The sequence below is a fragment of the Lissotriton vulgaris genome, unplaced genomic scaffold (genome assembly GCF_964263255.1).
Source record: "Lissotriton vulgaris unplaced genomic scaffold, aLisVul1.2 SCAFFOLD_976, whole genome shotgun sequence".
Taxonomy (NCBI): Eukaryota; Metazoa; Chordata; class Amphibia; order Caudata; family Salamandridae; genus Lissotriton; species Lissotriton vulgaris.
Genome location: NW_028250619.1, coordinates 702,257 through 727,625, shown reverse-complemented (window position 1 = coordinate 727,625; position 25,369 = coordinate 702,257). Strand labels below are relative to the sequence as shown.

Genomic DNA, 25,369 nt, shown 5'->3' with positions numbered 1-25,369 from the left:
TCAGTAAAATATCAGAATTGCTTTCTGCTGAGGGACTTTATTTTTTTTAATTTTTCTGGCAACTGCATCTATTTAAGTTTCTTGATAGAAAACGACTAGCAGAGGTCAGTAAAATACCAGAATCACTTTAGCATTCTCTAGATTCAAGTCCATAGAAGTTGCTTTCCATGAGCACCAGTAGACAATATTATTTTTTCAAATCTTGTATTTTCAGTGATATGACCACTGAAGGCCCTGCTTTTATATTAAAAACAGAGCTTTGGACTATACTACTTCCATCTGAAAGGCAATATTTCTCTCGATGTGTTCCCATACCTGGCGTGTCACGCAGTTTGGTACTTCCTTTCCCTCCATGTTAAACAACAGTAGATGTTTCAGCGCCCAGGCTAATGTGCTGTATAGCTGAATACATATAAGGTCCCAAAGGCGAGACGGATTGCATTCCAAAGGCTTGTTATTTACATATATGTTGTAATGTATAAAGCTCAGCATGCTGCCACAGGGGCGCTTCATGCCCTGAACAATACTTGCACCAGGGCGCTCGCTTTATTCATAGCTCCTAATTCTAGTGCCCTCTCTACTCTCCTGTGAGTCCATTGTAGTCTTTTGTGGGTCAATTTATAATTAACTGCTTTATTTACTTCTGAAGCATCCAGAAGCTGCAGAATTTCCAGTACCTGTTAGTTCATCAATATTGTTGTTTGAGGAATGAAAATGCCTGTAAGTCTGATAAAAAAAATTACCAAGAAAAGTTAAACAAAACATTTCAACAGAAGGGGCAACACAGCTATTTCAGAATTACATACAACATCATTTTCTAAATCCCTTGCCTGTTCCCAATTATGTAGAACATTGCACTACTTGGCCATATTTTGAGCATTCTGTTAAATCTATTCATTTATCGATACCTTAGCTGTGGAAGCAGCCCAGCCGGCTGTCCTGCAGATGATGTCCATTGATCGGGACCGGGGACTGAAGCCCACATATGCACCGCAGGCCGCATTCATTGGAATACATCTTATTGAGTAGCACCCAGGCACGGAAGAGAGCTTAGGTTCTTCTGAAGCCTAGACACAATCTCAGCTCTCAGGGGGGGGGGTGCATTCTCCAGACAGTCCAGGTAGAGGTCAGGCTGTGGAGACTCCTTTCTACTTTTGATGTAAGAGAAGGAAATTTGGATCACCACCAAACTCCTGATTCATGTGAAAGTCTGAGAGTAGCACTGTGACAAAGACTGGGGTGGAAAGTGATTTCAATAGGAGCTTGTCTTCATGGAACCAGCGTAAGGTTCACAAGAGGAGAGAGCCTCAGACTCACCAGTGTTTAGTGTAGAAGTGACAGTAATTTACATCTCGTATGCCACTGGCTCAAGAGTTTGATTAGGACAGCCAATACAACTTCAGATCCAAAAGAGGGTGAGACTCGTGACGACTGGAGCGAGCACAAGATTCCATAAATTGATATTCAACTACAGAATTCTGGAAGGAAATATACTTAAATCTGAATTTCTGTGGGTAGATAGGTCCTGTAAGAGTCTTCTGGGATACCTGAAGAGGAGAAGCAAAGGGATGCTTCCAGTAACAGAGAAGAGTTCCGCCTCCCCCCTCGCCCCTCCCCCCAGAGTCTGGCAACAGCAAGCAGCCTCGTGGATCAAGAAGTGGCATGGAGATGCCCATGCTGTCCTCAAAATGTAACTGTGGACCGATTCAGGAGATGAGCGCCTCTAGTATGAAGCTGAAAGAGGGAGGGTGGAGCACCAGGGTCACCAGCCCACACTCCTGCCCATTCCTCAGTTGTGATACCTCAAGGGGTCAAGTTGAGGAGCGATGGGGAGCACTTGCTAAACTCAAAGTCAAGTCAAGTCAAGTCAAAAATGTATATAGCGCAATACATACCCATAGGGTCTCAAGGCGCTTGAGGAAGGGGAAAATTACTTGTCGAATATCCAAGTTTTAAGTTGCTTTCTGAATGCTAGGTGGTTCTGAGTAAGCCGAAGGTGAGTGGGGAGAGAGTTCCAGGTTTTGGCTGCCAGGTAGGAGAAGGATCTACCTCCCATGGTGGCTTTGTTGATGCGGGGAACAGTGGCCAGGGCTTGGTTGGAGGAACGTAGTTGACGGGAGGGGGTGTAGAAAGACATTCGTGTGTTGAGGCATTCGGGTCCGAGATCGTAAAGTGCTTTGTGTGCGTGGGTTAGTAGGCGGAAGGTAATTCTCTTATTCACAGGTAGCCAATGGAGATTTTTCAGGTGACCAGAGATGTGATCTTTACGCGGGATATCAAGTATGAGCCTGGCTGAGACGTTCTGGATGCGTTGGAGTTTTTTCTGGAGTTTTGCGGTGGAACCGGCGTATAGGGTGTTTCCGTAGTCCAGGCGACTCGTAACAAGTGCGTGAGTGACCGTTTTTCTAGTTTCGGTAGGGATCCAGCGAAAAGTTTTTTTAAGCATACGAAGAATGTTGAAGCAGGAAGAAGAGACAGCGTTGACTTGTCTGGTCATTGAGAGATCCCTGCACCAATGCCCGCTTCCCCAGAAGGATGTGACCGGAACCACCCTGCACATTCTACCCTTATGTCGCTTCAGGAAACACAGGGAAGCGGTGGAAGACATTTAAGAATTGGCAGCGCTTAAGTATCCTACCAAGACTGGATGCCCTGACCCACTGAAGGCATGCGCTGATGGCACTCTGTGCTGTCTGCCGAAATAAGACCCGCATGTGGCCTGCTCAAACTGATGACCCATGACCTGAACAATTTCACACAGAGTTCTTGTTCATTAGGTGTCATTTCTCGCATGCTAAGGGAATCGTCCCAGTGTTTTGAGCCCCACCAGGTTGGAGCGTAAGAGGGTAGGGCCAAATGATAAAGCCACCTTTAGAGATGAATTGCTAGCTTGCACAGGTTTTGGGCCTAAGCCCTTCCTTTGTCTTACATAACATATTGGTATTGTGTTGTATATCAATCCAACTTTTCTCCTTGATGATCAACCTACTTACCTTTGACAACGCTCTTTCTGGTGGAGACTCGATCTAACCGCAGCTTCCTCACCTTTTGAATATTCCGCAGGCGTCAGACTTGATCTGGAAACCGTTTCAGCAGTACCTCTGTTTGCCGGTAGGTGGTGCCGTGCGGCTCCGCACTGATGCTGTTCCGGTCCGGGAATGACGTGCGGAGCCGGTCCAGGCCCCACTACCATGCACCGATGTCAGTACCTTTCAAGGCTGCCCCCAGAAGTAGAGCCCCAAAAGTATGCACGCTCTGAGACGTGGGATCTTATTAATGGATGGAGTCCAGATCCCAGCACGAGGAGGATGGAGGGTCAGTGAGGAATCTAAGGTTAGAGGAAGTCTCTACCAGAAGGAGCATCACTGAAGGTAAGTAACTTGTTCTTCCGATAGAAACCTCTAACTCGCAGATTCCTCACTTCTGAATGAATAAGGAAGCAGCACCTATCGAATGGCGGGTCTTTGAAAGGACTCGAACCACAAAGTCCTGAAGGAACGAGCAGGCAAAATGCCCCTCTCATTGAACCTGGGTGTGCAGACAGTAGTGCTTTGTGAACGCATGGAGAGACGCCCACAGAGCTGCCGGATAGACGTCCAGGGCAGGAACTCTGTGAGCCAACGCAGGGGTAGACGCCTTGGCTCCATTGACGTGTGCTTGCAGCCCTTCTGGAGGCCGCTCTCAGGCCAGTGCTTGGCAGGTATCCATGCAGAGCACGATCCAGTGGGAGATGTTCCGTTTCTGCAGGGCCTTGCCCTTTTTGCTGCGGAAACCCCACAAAGAGCTGATCACCCACCCAGTGTTCCCTGGGATAATCAATGTGAAAGCTCAGCGCCCCTCTTGGGTCCAAGCGAGGGGTCTCCTCTTCCACGCACGGGAGAGGCTTAGAATGCCAGCAGAGTGATGGTGTGACCTACACAACGTTGAGTGATGGTGTGACCTACACAACTGTAGGTAAGACAGACGCTCGCGTCTGCAGAACCAGTTTGTCTGGGAAGAGGGTGATATACTACGGATTGACAGAGACTCTGATACTCACAACCTCACCACACCGATATCGTGAGGTGGAGACATGAGGGTGGATGGATGTTTGTGTACAGATGAGCTGATGGATCGGTGTGGGTGGATGCACAAAGGTGGATGCATGGCGTTGGATAGATATACAAGAATGAATGCACTGATATGCGGGTGGGTGCCTGAGAACGGTATGGCGGGGTGAATCAGGTGCAAGCAGGTGAACCAGGGCACGAGTCGGGGGCACACGCGGGTGGACGGCGTCCATCCTGCCAAGCAACTGGGCCCCACTGAAAAAGAAGCTGAATTAGTCCCTGTGTAATTTCCAAACACCCGGACACTTTCAGCAGCGCCTGCACGTTGTTATCTGCTTTCGATCGCAACAACCTGCAGGCGGCGACAGGACGGGGCTCTCTTATTTCTGACTCCTGCTGGGCCCATAACAAAGGGCGACTTGAGGGGGCATCAGGCCTCCTTTTGTTGGAGTCTCCTGGCTGGGAGCTGTCAGGAGCCTCACACCTAGAAGCAAATGCAGCAGAGGGGAAACAAAGGCTCACACCTTGTTAGCGCTTCACACATACTTAAGAGAGAAAGCTTTTCACTTTGTTCAGTCCCTGTTTAGGAGATATGCATGCACTGTAAGAGGTCAGATGTGTGGGTCTTCCCCAGTATTTACCCGAAGCAAATTGCTTTTATATAGCGCTTACTTCCCCTGAGGAGGTGTTTGTAATAATTTAAATATCACTATTTTTTCTTTTAAAGCGCTATGGGTAGAGGAAGCTTCACGCTGACAAAAGGCAACATCGGTTTATGTGAAGCGCACAAAAATGTGAATCTTCTGCCTGAATCAGGGGGATTTGCAAGTATACTCGAAATGTGCTCCAATGTACTCATGATAGACCTGCTCAACATATATGTGAGGGCTTAAGATCTGATGTCACTTCTTGTGATGCCACTTCCTGTGATGTCACGCGCTGTGATGTCACATGCCTCACATGCCGCGATGTCATGCGCCGTGATGCCACTTGCATACCGATTAACTAGGTTATTCCCCCCACCTTTTTCAGGACTTGTGCCCTGCGGTGAATGATACATGTATGAATGAATAAACATGCACTGCGTGCACTGGCGCAGGAATCAATCCACAGGCGGCATGGAGGGTTTGCTGCTGGCCAGGGACGGGTGGTCTCAATCTCCCCTGGAACTCTGCCTTGCTCCCTTTTTACTCAGCATTCCCAAGAGTTGATTCTGCACTTTGCTGTGCTGATCACACTTAAAACCAAAAAGGCTCCCAGACTTATCTCCTGACGAGGACGATACAAATACTGACCGAAACAATAGTTTTTTTTTTACACAGAATAATACAAACATGCTATCTTTAGAGGGGCTCTCCATGCCGCCAGTCACAAGCTGGCTGCAGAGGGAGTGACCGGCTCCTAGCGGGCACCAGCAGCTGCAGGTGCGCACGGGGGCAGGCACTTTAAGTGAGTGCCTGGTACAGACACCTTACAGAGACCGAAGGTGGACTGTATATCTATTAAATAGGATTTGAAACAATCTAGTGATGTTTCGTTGTTATCACAATCAAACAATGTAATACAGAAGGGGGTGCCTGAGTCACAACCCCTCGAGGCCACAGCCGAGGCGCTTTATTTCCACCGTTTCCCCAGCCTTGTTTGGCCACTTCTGCTGCGTGACTAATTTCCATCCATTTCTCTCAAACAACCGAATATAAAAAGCAGCCGTCTGCGCCCCATCCATCTCTGCCAGGAGTTACAGCTGTTGGGGGGGTACAAGCGCGCCCCATCATTCAGCTGCACCTCCCAGCATGCACTGCTTCCTGGTGGGATGCTGCGCCCACCATGAATCCTGGCGCACCCGCGCACACTGCGCAGGCGGACGCCGATGAGCGACTGGCTGTCCCCGTCCTGGCGCAAGCGCCACGAGGGATGCGCCAATTTAGGGACCGAGGGGCGGGCCGCAGATGGGCAGGACACGCTCACTCTGCCCTGCAGGGCGCTGGCTGTCTATATACTGCACTAAAAAGACGTACTCTGGGCAGAGTCCAGTGAGACGCAGATTGGTGCACAGAGGCGAGAGTAGATAATACTAAGGCAGTGGCGTCACTAGGGTTGGTGTCACCCGGTGCGGGTAACTCATGGTGTCACCCCCTCACGACTTACCCCATGAATCCATGTTGGACCTCCTCCGAGTCCGCCAGTGCCAAATAACAGGACCATGCAGAATGGTTTCAGTGCTAACTCCCCCATTGCCCCATCCCTTGCCACCCCCAGTCCACGCCTCTTATTTGCCCCGACTGGTTATGCTATTTTCAAGACGGTCTTTAACAACATTTTGCTGTGTTCTTGATCTGTTCTAACAATGCTGTAGGTTCAATGTAACTGTGTTCTAGTTCTGCTCTACTTTGATGTGGCAGCCATCCAAAGTTGACCCTACTGTGTTCTTGATCAACTATCAATTACGTTTGGTACCATTCCTGCTGCTGTCTTGACCTATTCTGGTTGTAGTCTGCTTTTCTTCATGTAATGTTCTAGGGGCATATTACCAAGCAATAGCGATAATTATCGCTATTGCTTGGTTAGAGACAAAAATTTACAGCTGAGCTGCAGCGATTTTTATCGCAGATAAACCTTGGTATTACCAAGGTTTATCGCAAATGCGATAAAAATCGGCCGCAATGCATGAATATCGCTGAAAAGTCAGCGATATTCATGCATTAGCGAGCTAATTCTCTTAGCCATATTATCCACCTCCCATTGGATAACATGGCTAAGAACTGCTCAGGGCAGGTGTTAGCTTTTGGAGATATTCGCGCTTAGCGCGAATATCTCCAAAAGTTGGTAATAGGAGATAGCGATGTTAGCGACTGTTTTCAGTCGCTAACATCTTGGCACGCCCACTTTGCATGTCATTAGTGATAAATATCACTGACATGCAAAGTGGGGCCCAAGATGGTCGCTATCTCCTACTAGCTGTCGCTAACTGGTGTTAGCGACAGCTAGGTAATAGGGAGATAATTTTATCTCCGCTTTCTTGGCTTTTAAAGTAAAAAAAGCAGAGATAAACCCCCTTGATAATATGCCCCTCGTTATTTCTCTGTCTGTGCTCTGGTTCTGTTTGAGTTCAATGCTTTTTGTGCACTTTTGTATAACTCATTGTGCCTGTGGTCTGAATTTAATGTAGCTCTACTCTAAGTTTTCTCTGATTTCATTACTGGTTTGTTCTAGTTTTATTTTGCCTGTATTTTTCTGCTCTAGTCAGTGTTCTGTTGTAGTTCCTTTGTGATTTTCTTTCTTTCTTGCAATTCTGTTTCTTTTATGCTGCGGTTTCGTAAATTTTTTTTAAATTCTGGTCTTGTTGTGTTATTGGTCAAATCCATATTCTGCTTCTATTAATCTTTTCATTATCTTTCCTTACTTTCTTGTACCTTCATTCTGGTTCTCTTCTGTTCTCTTATGTGCAAGTTCTGAATCTGGACTGAATCTGAATCTGGACTGCTTTTACGTTTTAGGCTATTTCAATTGTGATCATGTTCATCTTCTGGTCTGGGTATTTTCTGAGTATATTTTATTTGTTATAGTAATAGTCCAGTTGGATTCTGGAACTGTTCGAGTTCAAACATGTATATATTTGGGTTATGTTCTGGTCTGTTTCTAGTGCTTTAGTTATTCATAGTTCTACGCAAGCTTTGTTCTGGATCGGTTCACCTTCACTAACTTGTAGTCTGCTATGGATATAAACTAGCTGCACTCTGCTTTGTAATGTTCCAGATCTATTCTGTTTACAGAATGTTTTAATTGTAGTCTGGCTGTGTCTTGGCTCTGCTTTAGTTCTATTCTGGACCCCCTTTATTTAAATTATTGTTATATTCTGAGTCAAATTGAGATTTCAATTATGTGCTTGTTCTCAGTTTTTTTGTTAGATGTGTGCTATTTTCCCGCTGCATTATGTCTACTTCTGATTCTTTTCTTTTGACTGTGTTCTGTGTATGTGTTATTTCTATTCTGGTGAAATTATCGCTGAGCCTCAAAGTCTCTTCTGATTCTTTTCTGGCTCTACTCGGACTGTGTTGTAGTTTTTTTAGTGGTACTTTTGACTGTGCAACAATTATAGCAACGGACAGAAAAATCACATTGCTCAGTCTCCGAGGAATGTTTCTTTGTCCCTGAATGCACGCCTGCATGGTACTGCTACGAGTCAGTGCCCCCGGCCTGGCGAGTGAGCGCTGCTTATCTCAACAGGCAGAGACTTTGGGGCGGGGAAGCCACAAGATGACACGGGGCCAGCCTCCTCACAACTCCCAGCTCACTCGGTGTCACCCCCATGTGAAGGTGTCACCCGGTGCGGTCCGCACCCCCCGCACCCCCCTAGTGACGCCACTGTACTAAGGCTCTGTTTGTGGTAGTGTGGGCGAGCACTTAGCCTATTCAGGGGATAGTGCAAAGCATTTGTTGTACTCACAGAGGCAATAAATGAGACACACTTGAATAGATCCAAAACCAATAAAAAGAACACCGATTTTTATCAAATTTGTCTAGGAAAGAACTTAGTTCTTCAGTAAGTACTTTTCAAGATATGTAAATAAATAAATGTAAATGTTGTATACTTGTAAAGCGCACAGCTGCCCGCACCGCAGGTGTCCCAGCACTGTATACCGCTGTGGAACCCGTCCTGGCTTTCCCTGTGAGATGGTCCCTTTTGGGCACGTCCAAGGTGAGACCAGGCATCCCCTGCGTTGAAGAGGCCGTTGTGAAGATTAAGCAAGCTATTGCCCAGAGTTGCAGAGTGGAGCCCAAGGTTAGAGTAGGCGCCGAGGCGAGAATTATCAGGCCTGCAGACATTTTGACCCAAGACCCTGCCGCGTTGGGAATCGAACCCTGGTCCCGGGCCAATCTCAGCTTCCGGGTCTGCCGCCTCTAACCATTGAGCCACACTTCTCCAAGATATGAATTTATAAAGTCCGCAAAATAAATCGTTTTTGTGCACCATTACGCACCATTGTAGTGAATGTGAGAAAAGAGAAAAATGCATATAAAATCACACTGTTGGATTTCAAGATTCAATTTTGGGGTGTGGCTTAATGGTTAGAGCGGCCAACATTGAAGCTGTGGAAGCAGGTTCGAGTATGGCGGGAGGCTCAAACATTTGGTGATTCTGGGCAAAGCACTTAATCTCTCAGTGTCTAAAAAACTGGTGCTCATGTAAAGCATGGCTTGGAGAGCAAAATAACGATGGATTAAACCCATATCTGTGACAGGGAGGTGCGGGGGGTAATGTTTTGCCATTCTGCAACATTCCGTCCATCATCTTGTGTGTTTTGCGGTTCACCCTATGTGGGAAGGGTATGCCCAGACGTGGGTCCAATGCTCACTACGCCACTGGAGTCAAGCTATCCTGGCTTAGGACGGCTGATAGCCAGAAACCGGTCCTAGGATGCTTGATTCCGGTCCAGGGAAGACATGGCTTGGCAGTTCGGGCTGGACTGTTCCCATGAGGCACAGGGTCAAGACTGATTTGCATATATCCATGTCTGAACTGGGGTGGCTTGGTGAGCAAAATAACGATGGATTAAACCCAGATCTGTGACTGGGGGTGAATGTTTTGCCATTGTGCAACATTCCGTCCATCATCTTGTTTGTTTTGCTCATGTAAAGCATTCAGAGTTGAGTTCACGCTGTATAAAACAGCAAAAAACAAAACAAGCATTGGCATAGCCAATATGTCTCGCTTTTGAAACCTTAAAAGTGTTTAGCCATGCAACAGTTAATGTGTAGTGATTAGTTACCGATCAGGGGTCATGGACTTGGGGAGGGGAGGGGGGGTGAGAGAAGAAGCAACAGGAAAGAGAGCAACAGGGAGCAGGCGGGGAAGAAGCACAAAGGCGACCATGGGAGGAACAAAACACAAGATTGACAAGCTGGATCACGAATAAGAAGCAGGCAAATGCGAATGGCAGGGAAGCCAATGAATGGTGACCAATGGGCAAACTCCAGTCCCCTGTATGCTCCTGGTAAGCCCATAATATGTCTTGCAACATGCGACGCCTAGGTGGCGAGACCTGAAAATTGACTAGTATCAGGAGTGGAGGGCCAATGAGGTGGGAAAGAGCCGTGGATAGTCAAGGTGTGGAAGTGGAAGGCTCTGAAGAGAGTCCACTAAGAGGTGGACTGTCCAGGTGTGAAGTAACACAGGGAACCAATGCATTACGAATGTCTCACCTGACACCTAGAGGCGTGGCTACTTAATCATCAGCACTTGGCACTCGGGGGCTTGAATGTTCCTATAACATGAACAAGAAAACTACAAATACCACAGTGCAGTGAACTGAAGGCAAAAAGTCGGAGGTCGTGTGCCTGTCAACTATGCACATATGCTGACCACAGCTCTCCCTGAGCAAGAGCGGTACCCCCGCCCCCACTCCACCTCCTCTCCTGGGAAGCAGGCTTAATTCCCTTGCCGTGTAACTATGCACAGTGTGCGCTCCCCACCCCTTCACACTGAGCTCAGCCATTGAGGCAGTAGCTTTGATCCCTGCCAGGGCGCCGCCACTCTCCCCCAATGAGCTAAGTCAGGCAGACAACAATGAACAATGGCAGATAAAACAATGAACAATGGCTGAGAAAACAATGAACAATGGCTGAGAAAACAATGAACAATGGCAGAGAAAACATTGAACAATGGCCGAGAAAACAATGAACAATGGCAGAGAAAACAATGAACAATGGCCGAGAAAACAATGAACAATGGCCGAGAAAACAATGAACAATGGCTGAGAAAACAATGAACAATGGCCGAGAAAACAATGAACAATGGCAGAGAAAACAATGAACTATGGCCGAGAAAACAATGAACAATGGCCGAGAAAACAATGAACAATGGTAGAGAAAACAATGAAAAATGGCCGAGAAAACAATGAACAATTGTAGGAAGGTGGCTACCTGACTATGGTTACCCCAGATTTTTGCCTTGTGTTTAGCTGGTTTTCGACTTAGTTGGCCTGGTTCCCTGCTAATCAGGGCCCCAGGCTATCTGCTCTCCCTGTAAAATGGATTCCATGTACCCTAGGTGCATAACTAGATTGGCTTGGGTTACCTTATCAGCCCCTATACAGAGCACTATAGGTGCCCAGGGCATAGGTGCATCCAAGGCCTACCAGGGGCTGCAGCATATCTTTTGCCACCCCTGGCTGGCTATCTAAAATTGACACAACTGGCTGATCACTCAGCTGGGGCAAGGTGGTGTAATCGCCCCTTGCTTAGATATAGTATGCCTATATCTAAACCTATCTGGACACATATAAACCTGTGAGCCACTCCTATGGCAGGCCTTAACAATCCTGAAGGCAGAGTATGTATGTATGTATGTATAGGCATTTATATAGCGCACTACTTACCCGGAGGGTCCCAAGGCGCTTCGACCGCTGCGAAACCCTTCCTGGCTTCCCTGAGAGATGGTCCCTTAATGGGTATCTCCAGGGGGAGACCAGGCATCCCCGGCGGTCTGGTGGGGCCGTTAGTGAAGATGAGGCAAGCTAATGCCCAGAGTTGCCGAGTGTGATCGCTGATCAGAGTGGGCACCGAGGCGAGAGAATTATCGAGTCCGCTGACCCTGGTCCAGAAACCTGCCGCGCCGGGAATCGAACCCTGGTCCCGGGCCGTCCTCTGCTCTCGGGTCTGCCGCCTCTAACCAGTGAGCCACACTACTTGGTTTAATGCGTGGTTTAATGTGAGATGGTGCTCTAGCATGAGCTGAGCCTGTCTGCAGCTGTCGGGACCAATTCCCTTAGCTGTTCCGGGATAATGCCAAACCATATACTATTAAGTGCATTATAATCCTCGCGGTTATATGTCAACTTTGGTTTGGCTTTATCAAAACATGTCGTGTAAGGTGTCATACGAATTGGAATACTACCCCCTCGCCAGTCCTGGCGACGGGGGTAGCATTCCACCCCTCTAGAGGGGACGACATGTTACTTTTGCTAAAACGCGGTTGATTTTTAAAAGAGCCTCAGATCCACAAAATGGATGCGTCTGCCACAGACACATGTCTGACCTCCTGCTGCTGACCGAAACTCAGCAGAGGAGGCCTGGACAAAGGCTTTCCTGTCACAGGGAGGTGTCACACCACCCCAGACAGGAGATAGTGGATTGTAGCAGGGAGGTTTGACAGAAACCAGACAGTGCCTGGGGAGCACAAGGCTTCCCTTGCATAATCCGGTCAAACCGGTTCTGGGGCATCCCAGCCCCAGCTCCAGTGTGACCTGGACAAAGGAAAGGGGGTGTAACCGCCCCCCTTCCTGGTCCCACCCATAGGGAGGGACCTAGCAGGAGATCCACCCCTCAGATTCGAATAAGAGTGGGAGCAGTGCCAATGCAACGGAGATCATCCTGAAGAAACATAAGAAACGAATTCTGGACCCTTCGACATTCTACTCAACATAGAAGACTGAAGAATCTCCCTTGTGGTCAAGGAGTGACCACCCTGTGCATACAGGCACCATCCAGCCCTCGACCCTTGCTTTGTTGCAGTTCCCGCCGGAACTCGAGCGACAGAGATCGACGAGATCAAGCTTGCCTGCCTTCTCCCAGCCCGATCCACAGTCCCTGCAGAGCTGAGACCCGTGGAGGCGACCGGAAGCGTGGGGCACGCCATCTTGAAAAGGCCACGAGACGCTGACCGTGCAGCCCACGAGTGACCCTCGAAGCTGTACACCGGGGTTTGAGAAGCCCCCACCCCGAGCTACACTTGCACCAAAGCTAACCCCTCAACACTCGACGAGTGCTGCGTGGGGCCCTTCTGCTTGTGTTGGCTCGACGCGTTGGCCCGGTCACTTGCCAGCTGGCTTGTGGCCCTTGTGCCGACGAAAACTTGAATACGACTTGCTTTTCTGGTTGCTCCAGATCTGCACCTGCTCCTGTGAAAAGGAGCCCCCACTCTGACCCTCCTGGTTCAAGTGAGAAGCAATCTCCCGGTTCCGCGTGGATTGCTTTTGCCAAGTGCTGTTTGCTGCAATCTTGAAGCCGACGGTGCTGACGGCGAGAGCCTGCGTGGGACAGATCGTGACCTGCTCCTGGACATCACAGATGCCCCAGAGCCCACGTGACAGCGGAGAGAAGCCTCTCGACAACCATCTGATTGCGCCCGACATTGCCTGGTTCCGTCCTGGTCACTGCTGAGTGACCCAGACTCTATCCACTCTGCTTTCAGATACATCTCGACTTCGATCCGCCCTTGGATCACACCGGACACTTTTGCTTCCCATCGCCTGCAGCTTCTTCAGCTCCAAGCACCAAGAGCCTGCGTGTCAAAACCCGACGCCACTTCGACCCTGTGCACCCACTTCCTGTGGGTGAGGTAACATTGCAACGCCGGTGTTCCTACACTGGTACACACCTCTAGGGTCTGTGTCTTAAGTTTTGTTCCTCTAGGTTCAGCGGAAGTATCTTTAAACTCACTTTGTGTAACTTTTACGCACCATTGACATTGCATTGGTGCAAGCCGCACTTTCCGTGCTGCACCCGAATTCCGTGGGCTACTCCCGACTTCAGCATTGCTAGTCCTGACTGCTCCCAGCGATTCTCTAGGCCCTAGGCCTAACCACTGTTCGATTGGTATCTCTTATACCACTTTCTTAATATATGGTTTGAGTGGCCACCCGGCCTCATCCATAATTGTGCAACTTTGTATGTTATACTGTGCTTTTGATTTAACGCTTGTGCCCCTTTCCTCATAAAGAGTACTGGGGATTAATTTAGAAATAAACACATATATTTTTATAATATATACTTGTGTGGTGTCCTTTCATTTGATTACAGGATTGTATGTGGTAAAACAGCTCGCTTAACACGACCTCTTAAGTTAAGCCTTTAAGGCTGCTTAGTCCATGCTACCACTAGGATAGCTTGTCTAACAAGGTTGACTTACAACCAGACATCTTTGGGGTTTGTTTGGACTGATACCAAGTGGTTCCAGAATTGGAAACACTACATATCAGGCCAACTTCTCACAACAATGGCAGAGAAAACAATAAACTATGTCCGAGAAAACAATGAACAATGGCAGAGAAAACAATGAACTATGGCAGAGAAAACAATGAACAATAGCAGAGAAAACAATGAACAATGGCAGAAAAAACAATGAACAATGGCTGAGAAAACAATGAACAATGGCAGAGAAAACAATAAACTATGGCCGATAAAACAATGAACAATGGCAGAGAAAACAATGAACAATGGCAGAGAAAACAATGAACAATGGCCGAGAAAACAATGAACAATGGCAGAGAAAACAATGAACAATGGCAGAGAAAACAATAAACTATGGCAGAGAAAACAATAAACAATGGCAGAGAAAACAATGAGCAATGGCCGAGAAAACAATGAACAATGGCAGAGAAAACAATGCACAATGACAGAGAAAACAATGAACAATGGCCGAGACAACAATGATCGACAAAACAATGAACTATGGCCGAGAAAACAATGAACAATGAACAATGGCAAAGAAAACAATGAACTATGGCCGAGAAAACAATGAACAATGGCAGAGAAAACCATGAACAATGGCAGAGAAAACAATGAACTATGGCCGAGAAAACAATGAACAATGGTCGAGAAAACAATGAACAATCAGAAGGAAGGAAGGGCGGGTGGAGGCAGGGCAGAGAAGTGGCAGATCCGAGCAAGGAGGGGGGAGTGCCAGAGGCTCCGTTGCTATCTCCCCTAGCAACCCCTGGCTCCCTGATGAGGACCTAGCACTGGACGGAGGCAGGCGAGGGCGTGTAGTATACAGGTGAGATGCTGCACTGGAACTATTGTGCAGTTGCGAGAAGGGTGGCGATGAAGTGTCCTGGGATGGGGTGAAGAGTGCAGGTGAAAGCAGCAGGGTGTAGTGTGCAAACTGAGAGCTCAACAGGAAAAGGGTGGAGGTGAGATGTGGCTTAAGGGCCAAATGTGATGCTTTTGGAAACGGAAAACCAGGTTCAAATCCCAGCGTCGATTCAACAGCCTGTGACTCTGGGCAAGTCACTTAATGTACACGCGCCTTAAGCAAAGTGAACCTTTGTATAATAAAAGTGGTGTTGTTGTAGGAGAAGGGTGTTCTGTACAGGCATGGGAGGGAGGGGATTTGCGCAGTTCTCAGAAGATTAATTGTAGTATGCAGTGCATATATTAAACCTATGCATTGCAGTGGGGGCATCTGTTGCACTCCCTTCAATCCATGGCCTAAGAATAACGGTGAGAGATGGAGTCCTGGTGGCCCTCGTTACAATCTACAGAGGCCTCTACTGTTTTGTGTTAAGCCACTGGTGTTATGTAGATTGAGCAGGAAGCTGACGGGAAGAGTGTGGTGTACAGTAGGAGAAGCGACAGATGTGTGGAGTGATACCCTGGCAGGATTAACTGGTGTGTGGTACAGAGGCAGGGGTTGCAGCTGGTGTGCAGGGAGGTAGGGTTGTAGTTTACATGCTGCAGGTTAAAGCGGTGCAGCGCGTGCATGGAGCTGAAACAGCCGTGCACAGGATGGGTTAGGCGGGAGAGATAAGTACAGCTGTGAATGCACAGCGCAAGGGGTACCATGCACCGACCCCAGAAACACATGCGGTGACAGCAAGCGAGGTGGTCCAGCTGGCACAGAAACACATATAGTGGCAGCAGGAGTGCAGCCTCTGGCTGACCACAGACACATATACAGCGACAGCTAGAGAGGTTCATATAACTGGCCAATGGCTATAGAAACACACCCTGTAGTGACAGCCAGGTTTTCCCAAGCGGAACTGGTCGGGTGATGGTGCTGTCTCAATGTCTGTGTTACGTAGTAGAACATCGGCCGCCGATCTGAATGGTTGGGACAGGCACGGTAGCACTGCTGTCTCCATTTGAAAAGCGCACGCGAGACGCGCTCTGTGGTGGGGGAGGGGGAGGGGCGTGCGTTGAGGCATGGGCGAGCAATTGGAATGCCAGATGGCAGCTGCACGTGTGAGAGTGAAAGGGGTGAAAAGCCACGAAAAGTGAAAGTGATCGCCTGCTGTCTCCATTTGAAAAGCGTGCGTGAGACGCGCTCTGTGGTGGGGGAGGGGGAGGAGCATGCGTTGAGGCATAGGAGAGCGAGTGGAATGCCAGATGGCAGCTGCGCGCGTGAGAGTGAGAGGGGTGAAAAGCTGCGAAAAGTGAAAATGATCACCAAAGTGAAAGTGATCGCCCGAGACGGAGGAAAGACAGATGGCGGCTGCACGCGTGCACATGCATGCAAGCTTGAGGCCAGCAAAAGCCTGTGGGTAGCACTTTCAAAACCCACTTACTAAATACCTTGCAGAGCAGCGCTTGCGCTGGCTCAGGGAGACCTAAAAAGCACCTAACAAGGCCAGGCCCAATGTTCTACCAGCGGACTCTAGAGAACGCCCAGATTCGGTCAGGGTGCTGAGGTCATTGGTAGCTGGTGCGCTATGAAGAAGGGGGCCACTTGAAAAAACACTGCACAAAGAGACTTAAAGGTAAGTCTGAGGGGGTCCCACTCAAGGGAGAAGGTCGCAAGGGCCTCAGGACCATGGAAGCACAGCTGGATCGTCATTACCAAGGCTGGAAGGGCCAGGTGCAAAGCAGATAGGTCAGTCGGGTGGTGCACATCAAGATGTTGCTGCGGTTAGGAGAAGGCAGCTTGGAGAGGCCATTCTGGGACAGCTAGGCCACTCACAAAGATGGCCTCATGGGTCTCACCTCTCATCTACTGATGATTGCTTCCAGTGCAGTTGGAGTCCGGATTGGACTCTTCGCCTTGGTGTACGCTGCAGAGGGTTTTGGGCTCCTAGTATTGGTGCGGCACGGCTCGGGTAGATCCGGGTACTTCCAAATTATGTTGGGAGACAGATATGACTATCCGGAGCTGGTATACTACTTTTGGTTCGAGGGCTATGTTGGAGTCGCCGGGGATCAGCAAGTCGATACAACTGGATTCTGCGATTCGGGGACTGCAGCTGCAGGGGAGCAGTACCTCCCCTCCAAAGCGATTCTTTGGCATTTTTCTTGGCCTCACAGTTCTAGGATGAGACAGCACACCACAATTGTCAAGTCCTTATGGCAGCAGATAGAATTTGGCACCAATTTTCTGTAGCAGGGCGTCAGTCCTCGGGTCAGCAGCTCTTCTTTGTCCTTTTCTTTTCTGTGTCCAACAGATCCAAGTTCAGGGTCCCTGGATGCCAAATAAATACTACATTTAGGGATGTTGAGGGAGTAACAGGTATTAGCCAGTGGGCTACCTACCTTTAGGGTGTCTCCTCCCTCTAAGCGACCCATTCCTGTGGGAAGGGGCACTACCCTTACCCTAACTGGCCAATTTCTACTCAAACCAAGATGGAGGAAAATGAAAAAAGGGGCTCCATTTCGCCTGTCCCACCTTAGGGGTGGTGAAGGCTGAATGGGGACCCACCTTCTAATTTAACATATTTTCCTGTCTCTCCTCCAGGAAAATGTGGAACAGGAAAGGGAGTTGGTATCCACCACTATCTGGAGCTGCTTGGGTGGCATTCCAAAGGTGGCATCGCATTTGAAGCTTCCCGCCCTGAAAGGCCATCCTGGCCTGGAGGAGATGTGAAGCACCTCTGCTCATGAGGTCAGAAACATGCCTGGTGGTGGCAGGCTGGCTAAGACTAGTCAGAGATCACACCAGGGCTTGGTAGGTTTTCAGGTGACCCTCTTAAGGGTCTCCCGTGTGCACTTAATAATAAATCCAAAACTGGCATCAGTAAGGATGTGCTAAGGCAAGATGGTTGGTACCAAAAATCTTAGTCCACAGTGAAGTTATCATGGAGCTCGGAAACTCGTAATGACAAGTATCCAGCCCTTGTACTCTCTATGGTTTCCCTGGGCACTTACAGTATCCAAGAATGGACTAGATTTTGCAGGGGCATATCTGCCCATGCAGATATGTCTACAAATGGGATAAAGTGCACCTTGCCGTAGAGCTTTAAGGCCTGCAATATCCAGTCCATTACAGTGTATTTTCCTTAAATATGATGGCTGTCTTTGAAGCTGAGCCAGTGATGCTTTTCTAATTCATATAAAACAAATTCACATTGACCTATTGCATAAAGTGGACTCAGAAAATGTACAACTCTGTTGTGGCGGCCCTAGGTCAGACTGCATGCTGCATTACTGAGTCCAGCAAGTAAGTTGAGTGTTATGTTAATTCCATATGTATGATTAAATATGAAATTTAACTGATTTTGAGACTAACTATGTATTGCCTTCTGTTCAGACCCAACCACAGCACCGAGACAGCTCTGATCGCCACAACAGACGACATTGGAACCCTACCCAACAGAGGAGAATCAGCCGCCCTGATGCTACATGACCTCTCCGTGGCCTTCAACACGGTCTCACACCACACACTCATCGACCGCCTACGCCAGATTGGTATAACAGACAACACACTGAGTTGGATGGCATCCTTTCTCCCAGGATGCACCCAGAAAGTTCTCCTCCCTCCCTTCACATCGCAAGCCAAGCACAACATCTGCGGGGTACCCAAGGCTCATCCCTCAGCCCAACACTCTTCTAACTCTACATGACACCACTCGCAGACATCGTCAGATCACGCAGCATTAACATTATTTCCTAATCCAACAACACACAGCTCGTTGCATCACGGTCTGCTGACCGACCTCAATGAAATCTAACTTCCAAAACTGCATGAAGAACATTTCAGTATGGATGAAGGACAACTGTCTAAAGCTCAACATGGACAAGACGGAAGTTCTCATCTTCAGCAAACACACTTCCATCTGGAACGACTCCTGGTGCCATCCCGAACTTGAACCAACTTCCACATCGAAAGACTACGTCCAAATCCTAGGCTTCATACTAGATAGACCACGTACTCACTATGAAATGTCAGGTCTACATAATCTCCTCAGCATGCTTCAACACACTCCGCAAAATCTTCAAGTGGCTCCCCATCCCCCCCAGGAAGGCTGCAATGCATGCCCTCATCACCAGCCGACTGAACTACGGCAACGCAAACTAAGGAGGCACCACCACAGAACTCATGCAAAGACTCCAGATGATCCAGAACGCAGCTGCCAGACTGATTCTCAACCTGCCCAAGAGAACTCACATTACCCAGCACCTGAAAGACCTTCACTCGCTCCCGGTCCAGAAGAGATGCCATGACAAGCTCCTGTCTTACGTCTACAAAGTCCTCCATGAACTAGGACCACCTTCCTGAACCACCGTCTGCACGTCCCCCGCCCCTCAGGAACCTATGTTCAACACTACTCGCACAGATCCCTCTTGTATGCTGCTGCCACGCCGGAGGTTGTTCCTTCTCCTTTCTTGCCACAAAAGCCTGGAACAGCCTCCCTCTCCAACTCCGCACCTCGCCCATGCTGACCGACTTCAGGAGGGGGCTCAAGACCTGGCTCTTCGAATGAGACCTACAGCAAGTGCCTGTATACCCCCTCGGGACAAGCCGCGTTTTACAAATAATGAGTGATTGATTCAAATATTGCATTATAACATGTTGTAGTGTATAGCGAAAAGAAGAGAACGAAAGTAGTTATGAAGTGAACAATACAGACATTTTATGAAAAAAGCAATCTTTTCATAGTTAAACAAGCATTTACAATGCAATAGGTCTTGCATTTATGCGAGTTTAAGCTATTTGCATTGTAAATGACAATGCTAACAGCTTAAACTCACATAAATACAATATCTATTGCATCGCAAATGTTTGTTTGACTTTAAAACTAAGCGCGTCGCCGCTTCAAGGACACCAAGCTTGGTTTCTTTTTTTTAAAAACTTTAACACTGAGCGCCATGTCCTTGAAGCGGCGCCGCACTCAGTTTTATAGTAAAAACAAATAATAAACCAAGAGAGCGCAGTGTCCCTGAAGCGGGCACTGCGCTCACTATGAAAGTTAAAAAAATTAAACAAAATGCGGTGTCCCAGAAGTGGGCGCCGTGCTGAACATAAACAAGGAATAAAATTAAAATTGAAAATGATTGCGGTGTCCCTAAAGCAGTTGCCGCAATCATTATGCAAATTCCCAAAAAGCAGCCGCCATTGTCCCAATTGGTGGCAATAACAAAAATAGTGCTCACCCCATAGATAAAGCAGGCCGTGTAACCAACCAAGTAAAAGGTCCAATCATTATGGGACGTAACAAATGGAGACAAGGCGATACCAAGGCAGTACTAACAAGCCCATTTACGAATCAGAAGCCACCATTTAAGAAGGACAATGAAACAAAGCCAATGACAAATATGGGCGGAGAGCGGGAGACGCTTCAACAACATACCCTAATACAGCCTGCCTTGCGGAGCGAGCAGCGCATGCGCGCTGCCGCCAGGCTCGACCTACAAAACAAACTGTATCTATGGAAGTGAGAGACTATTGAAACACTCTCTGCAAGGTGCAGATAAAGGGCATGGACGGGAACCAGAGTCTTCAGCATCAATAACACGCAATGATCAGGCTCTGAAAATGGATTGGGGATTCCAATATCTAAACGCACTGTAATGTCAAACTAATTATCTGCAGGAAAGGAATCCGCTTCAGCCGAGGCATCTGTTGTACCTTGATATCTTAAAGCATCCTCCTCAGCTCCCAAGCCCCTGCTGCTCAGGCAGGGACTGACGTCACGCAGGGTGCTGAGAGTGCTGGTGCGACTGCTCCTGGTGGGGGCGTGGCTATCTACTTACCTACTTGAAACTAAGATCTAATAAACCTTCTTATAACCTACACTACGGCCTCTGACCTTCACTTACAACAGCATCCCATTGGAGGTGCAACTTCTGTAAAATAAAGACAATTTATCACAGGAATACCATCATCTCTGTGAAAGAAGGTTTGTATCACACCGAACGCTGTGCACTTAGAGACAAAGGCAATGACACATTTCGGATAAATGATTATTACACAAAGAGTATTATTCTTCGTTTCAGCAGGAAGAGTGCAGAAGGTACCTGTGCGTCGCAGGAACGCCTCGAAGTTGAAGGCTGGAGTCGGGGAGGTGAGTATCCCTAAGGGAAGAAGAAGAGTGCAGTGTTATTCCCCAGCTCGAAGACATCAGGTGCCAGGACACTGCTAAGCTTCCCCAGCAGGAGGGGCGTGACCCGGAAGAGACCCACCGCCTGCACACCTGGCACAGGTGGACCGCACCTGCAGCAGGGGATGCTGGACAAAGGTGGCCCTCGGGGGTCTGTCAGGGGGATGACAAGCGGTCTGTTCTGCAAGATTTAAGACTTTGAATTTACACCCTCCAGGCTCACTACTGGGTCTGCGTCATGCTGGAGGCCAACATTCAATTTCAAGGTAAATGAGATGTATACATTAATTAGTTATTAAAGAAGAGGACACAATACCTGTGTAAGGAAAATGTTGGTAAGAGGACGGTTTTAAACCAAAGGATGAAATGCTCGCTTTCAGGGACACTCCTGGAACCAGTGCTTTAAATGGGAAAAAAATGGTGCAGGTACCCTTTTAAATGTGGCGAGTGGGCGGGGCTAGGGGCGTGGCCAAAGGCAGGACATGACATACTAGTTGTAGCTCAAACCAAAACACATGAGAAATGTTTTTAAGAACAAAATAGGTTAAATCGTTGCACAAAACAAAAGACAAACACAGTGATATTTTAACAATTCCTAGTTTTGCACTATTTTCAGCTCAAATTCTGTTATTTGCTGTTACTTGGCAAATACTATATATTCTCGAGCACTCAGACACACACAGAAGGAAACACACAAAGCATCCCACACATTTCCTTTAAAATTCGCCCGATTGTGTCGCGATTTTCCTCCCTCTTTTCTCTAACACGAAAACACGCCCAGGTAAACAGACAAACACAAGCAGGCGCGCGCACAAACGAATTGGATGGGATTAAAGCCCTTTTAACCTCCTCACCTCCCATGGCTTCTCAATTGCACTGTCCCCGGGCAGCCTCGATTCCTTTCAACACAGCCTGATGATGAACACCCGGATATCAAGCAAACCAGCGGGGCTCGGCTCAGGGCTGCAGAAGTGTTTGGACTCAGAGACAGGTTACCAGCCCAGGCAGCAATGCGCCTATCCTTTAATGAGCACCGGTACTCTCCTCAGCAGTAGAGAAGCGCTGGTACTCAGAGTGATAACAATAAGAAGTGCCGGTACTCAGAGTGATAACAATAAGAAGTGCCGGTACTCAGAGTGATAAAAATAAGAAGTGCCGGTACTCAGAGTGCTATCAATAAGAAGTGCTGGTACTCAGAGTGATAACAATAAGAAGTGCCAGTACTCAGAGTGATAAAAATAAGAAGTGCCGGTACTCAGAGTGATATCAATAAGAAGTGCTGGTACTCAGAGTGATAACAATAAGAAGTGCCGGTACTCCGCACCTGTGAGTACCGGCCCATTTAAAGCATTGGCTGGCATACTGTGGGTCGCTGAAAAAGGAGTAGAGAGAGAAGCAGGTATAGGAGGGGATAGAGGTAGTAGTGAAGCAGTTCCTAAGGGGAGAGCAAAGGTAGAAAAGGAGAAAGCGGGATCCTAGGGTGCTAACGAGAGGCGGGACGGGGAATCTTTCCTTTCGGAATGAGGGTCCTCAAACCCCAGCCGCTGGGTGTCATGCTTCATCATCGGGCGTGCTCCTCGTCGGGTCGGAGCTGCAATACCCGACGGCATTATCGTTACTAAGTTGGCGAAGGCACTCAGGATCATAATCACTGGTGCACAGGATTACAGTCGCACCCCTTTGTCAGCCTGATTGGTGGTTACGGTAGGGTCATCAGCCACAGATCTTACTGCAGACCACTCTGCTGTGGAGGTATGAAGGGGGGCCTCAGGTCTGACCCCTTTTAAAACCTTGAGCGCAGCTTGCTCAAAGGTTAAGATTTTCTGTGGCACTTTTAGTGACGATACATAACTCTTTCATTAGGTCCTGAAGAATGTCCGCCAGATCCACCAGACTATCAGGCAAGAAACATGTCGACCAAAGTATTGAGCGCAACAATCTGCAATTGCATAGAGTCGCCACACCTGTTTTTACCCAGGGTGGGAGGCAGGACCATTGAAATGAGTCTTCCCGACTCTTCCAATTCCCTGTTTTAACTCACAAGGTTTACCTGAAACTACACTTTTGCACTTCTACACTCCTAGGGCCCCTTACACCCACTGCGCCATACGACAAGGAATAAAAGATCTCCGCCAAAGAGCCCCTAAGTAGTGCGCCCATTGGGTATTGCAGCGCCGACCAGACGAGGAGCATGCCCGATGATGAGGCATGACACCCAGCGGGCTGGGGGTGTGAGGGTCCCCATTCCAAAAACAATGCATACTCAATTGCTTATCACTTCTTCTAGGGTCCGTATGCGGGACCTTTAAAAGCCCTTCGTCCCTATTCCTTGATGACAGAAGTAGAGAAGCAAACAGGGGGAAAGGGAGCGGGGTTCAATGCGCTATTCTTAAAAAGAGACTCGAAGTGCAGAGGAAATAGGGGAGACACTGCACGAGAAACACCTCAACATGACATAACAATGACCGCATTAGACAGTGTGGAAAGAGGAGAGAGCGCAGAAAGAAAGACCAGCAGAGAGAGCGTGACTACGAGTCCCTTAGGTATGGGAGCAGGACACCTTGGACTGTGAATGATGGAGAGGAAGTCAGAGTGCGACCCCTGGGCAAAGAGGATACCATGCGAGAGGGAGTCACAGTGCGACCCCTGGGTGTAGAGACCATGAAGAGGGAGTCACAGTGCAACCCCTGGGCGTAGAGGAGCCCATGAAGAGGGAGTCACAGTGCGACCCATGGGTGTAGAGGAGACCATGGAGAGGGAGTCACAGTGCGACCCCTGGGTGTAGAGGACACCATGGAGAGGGAGTCACAGTGCAACCTCTGGGTGTAGAGCAGACCATGGAAAGGGAGTCACAGTGCAACCAATGGGTGTAGAGGAGACAATGGAGAGGGAGTCACAGTGCGACCCCTGGGTGTAGAGGACACCATGGAGAGGGAGCCACGGTGTGACCCATGGGTTTAGAGGACACCATGGAGAGGGAGTCACAGTGCGACCCCTGGGTGTAGAGACGACCATGGAGAGGAAGTCAGAGTGCGACCCCTGGGTATAGAGGAAACTATGGAGAGGGAGTCACATTGCGACCCCTGGGTGTAGAGGACACCATGGAGAGGGAGTCACTGTGACCCATGGGTGTAGCAGAAGACCATGGAGAGGGAGTCACAGCCCGATCCTTGGGTGTAGAGACCATGGAGAGGGAGTCACAGTGGGTAGAGGAAACCGTGGAGTGGGAGTCACAGTGCGAATCATGGGTGTAGAGGAAACCGTGGAGAGGGAGTCACAGTGCGAACCATGGGTGTAGAGGAGACCATGGAGAGGGAGTTACAGTGCGACCCCTGGGTGTAGAGACGACCATGGAGAGGAAGTCAGAGTGCGACCCCTGGGTATAGAGGAAACTATGGAGAGGGAGTCACATTGCGACCCCTGGGTGTAGAGGACACCATGGAGAGGGAGTCACTGTGACCCATGGGTGTAGCAGAAGACCATGGAGAGGGAGTCACAGCCCGATCCTTGGGTGTAGAGGAGACCATGGAGAGGGAGTCACAGTGGGTAGAGGAAACCGTGGAGTGGGAGTCACAGTGCGAATCATGGGTGTAGAGGAAACCGTGGAGAGGGAGTCACAGTGCGAACCATGGGTGTAGAGGAGACCATGGAGAGGGAGTTACAGTGTGACCCACAGGTGTAGAGGAGACCATGGAGAGGGAGTCACAGCGCGATCCTTGGGTGTAGAGGAAACCGTGGAGAGGGAGTTACAGTGTGACCCACGGGTATAGAGAAGACCATGGAGAGGGAGTCACAGCGCGATCCCTGGGTGTAGAGGAGACCATGGAGAGGGAGTCACACTATACTAGAGCTAGTTGAAGAACCACAGAGGAGCATTAAAGTCTTTCCAAGTTGTTGGGCAGAGAGGGAAGGTGACCCAGAAGCAGAGGAAATGGATCTGAGAAGCAGAACAGAGCAAGATGAGGTTTCACTTTGTCAATAATGGAGTCGTGTTCAACCTGTGAAATGGGCAGCTTGAAAGCATTCAGCACCGACACAGAGAGGAGTGTGAGATGCAAGGCACACACATGAAGGTGGCTCTTTACCATGAAAAGTGACATCACTTCATGGAGGAAAAAGAAGGGGCCCTACCCAGAGCCCCTGGGGATTCTGACAGCAGGGGGACAGAGACAGTCAGAAGAGCACCCATTCACCAAGAGACTGTCCTTGACACTCTCAAATGCTTACCTTGAGGCTGGACGTAGATTTTATTTCTGCACTGTGGCTGTGAATAAAAAGAAGAAAAAAAAA

General features: G+C 48.7%; 1 protein-coding gene across 1 annotated transcript in view; it reads right to left on the bottom strand.

Moving 5' to 3' along the window:
- LOC147663182 (glycosyltransferase 1 domain-containing protein 1-like) overlaps nucleotides 1-25,369 on the bottom strand; it is a gene marked incomplete at its 3' end in the record, with an annotated part of 305,663 nt that overhangs the window by 47,442 nt on the left and 232,852 nt on the right. The window contains exons 5-6 of the mRNA XM_086950611.1: nucleotides 25,307-25,343; nucleotides 20,997-21,053 (exon numbers count right to left, since the gene is read on the bottom strand). Of these exons, the coding sequence (XP_086806737.1) occupies nucleotides 20,997-21,053; nucleotides 25,307-25,343 (94 nt within the window). The remainder of the gene's footprint in view (nucleotides 1-20,996; nucleotides 21,054-25,306; nucleotides 25,344-25,369) is intronic.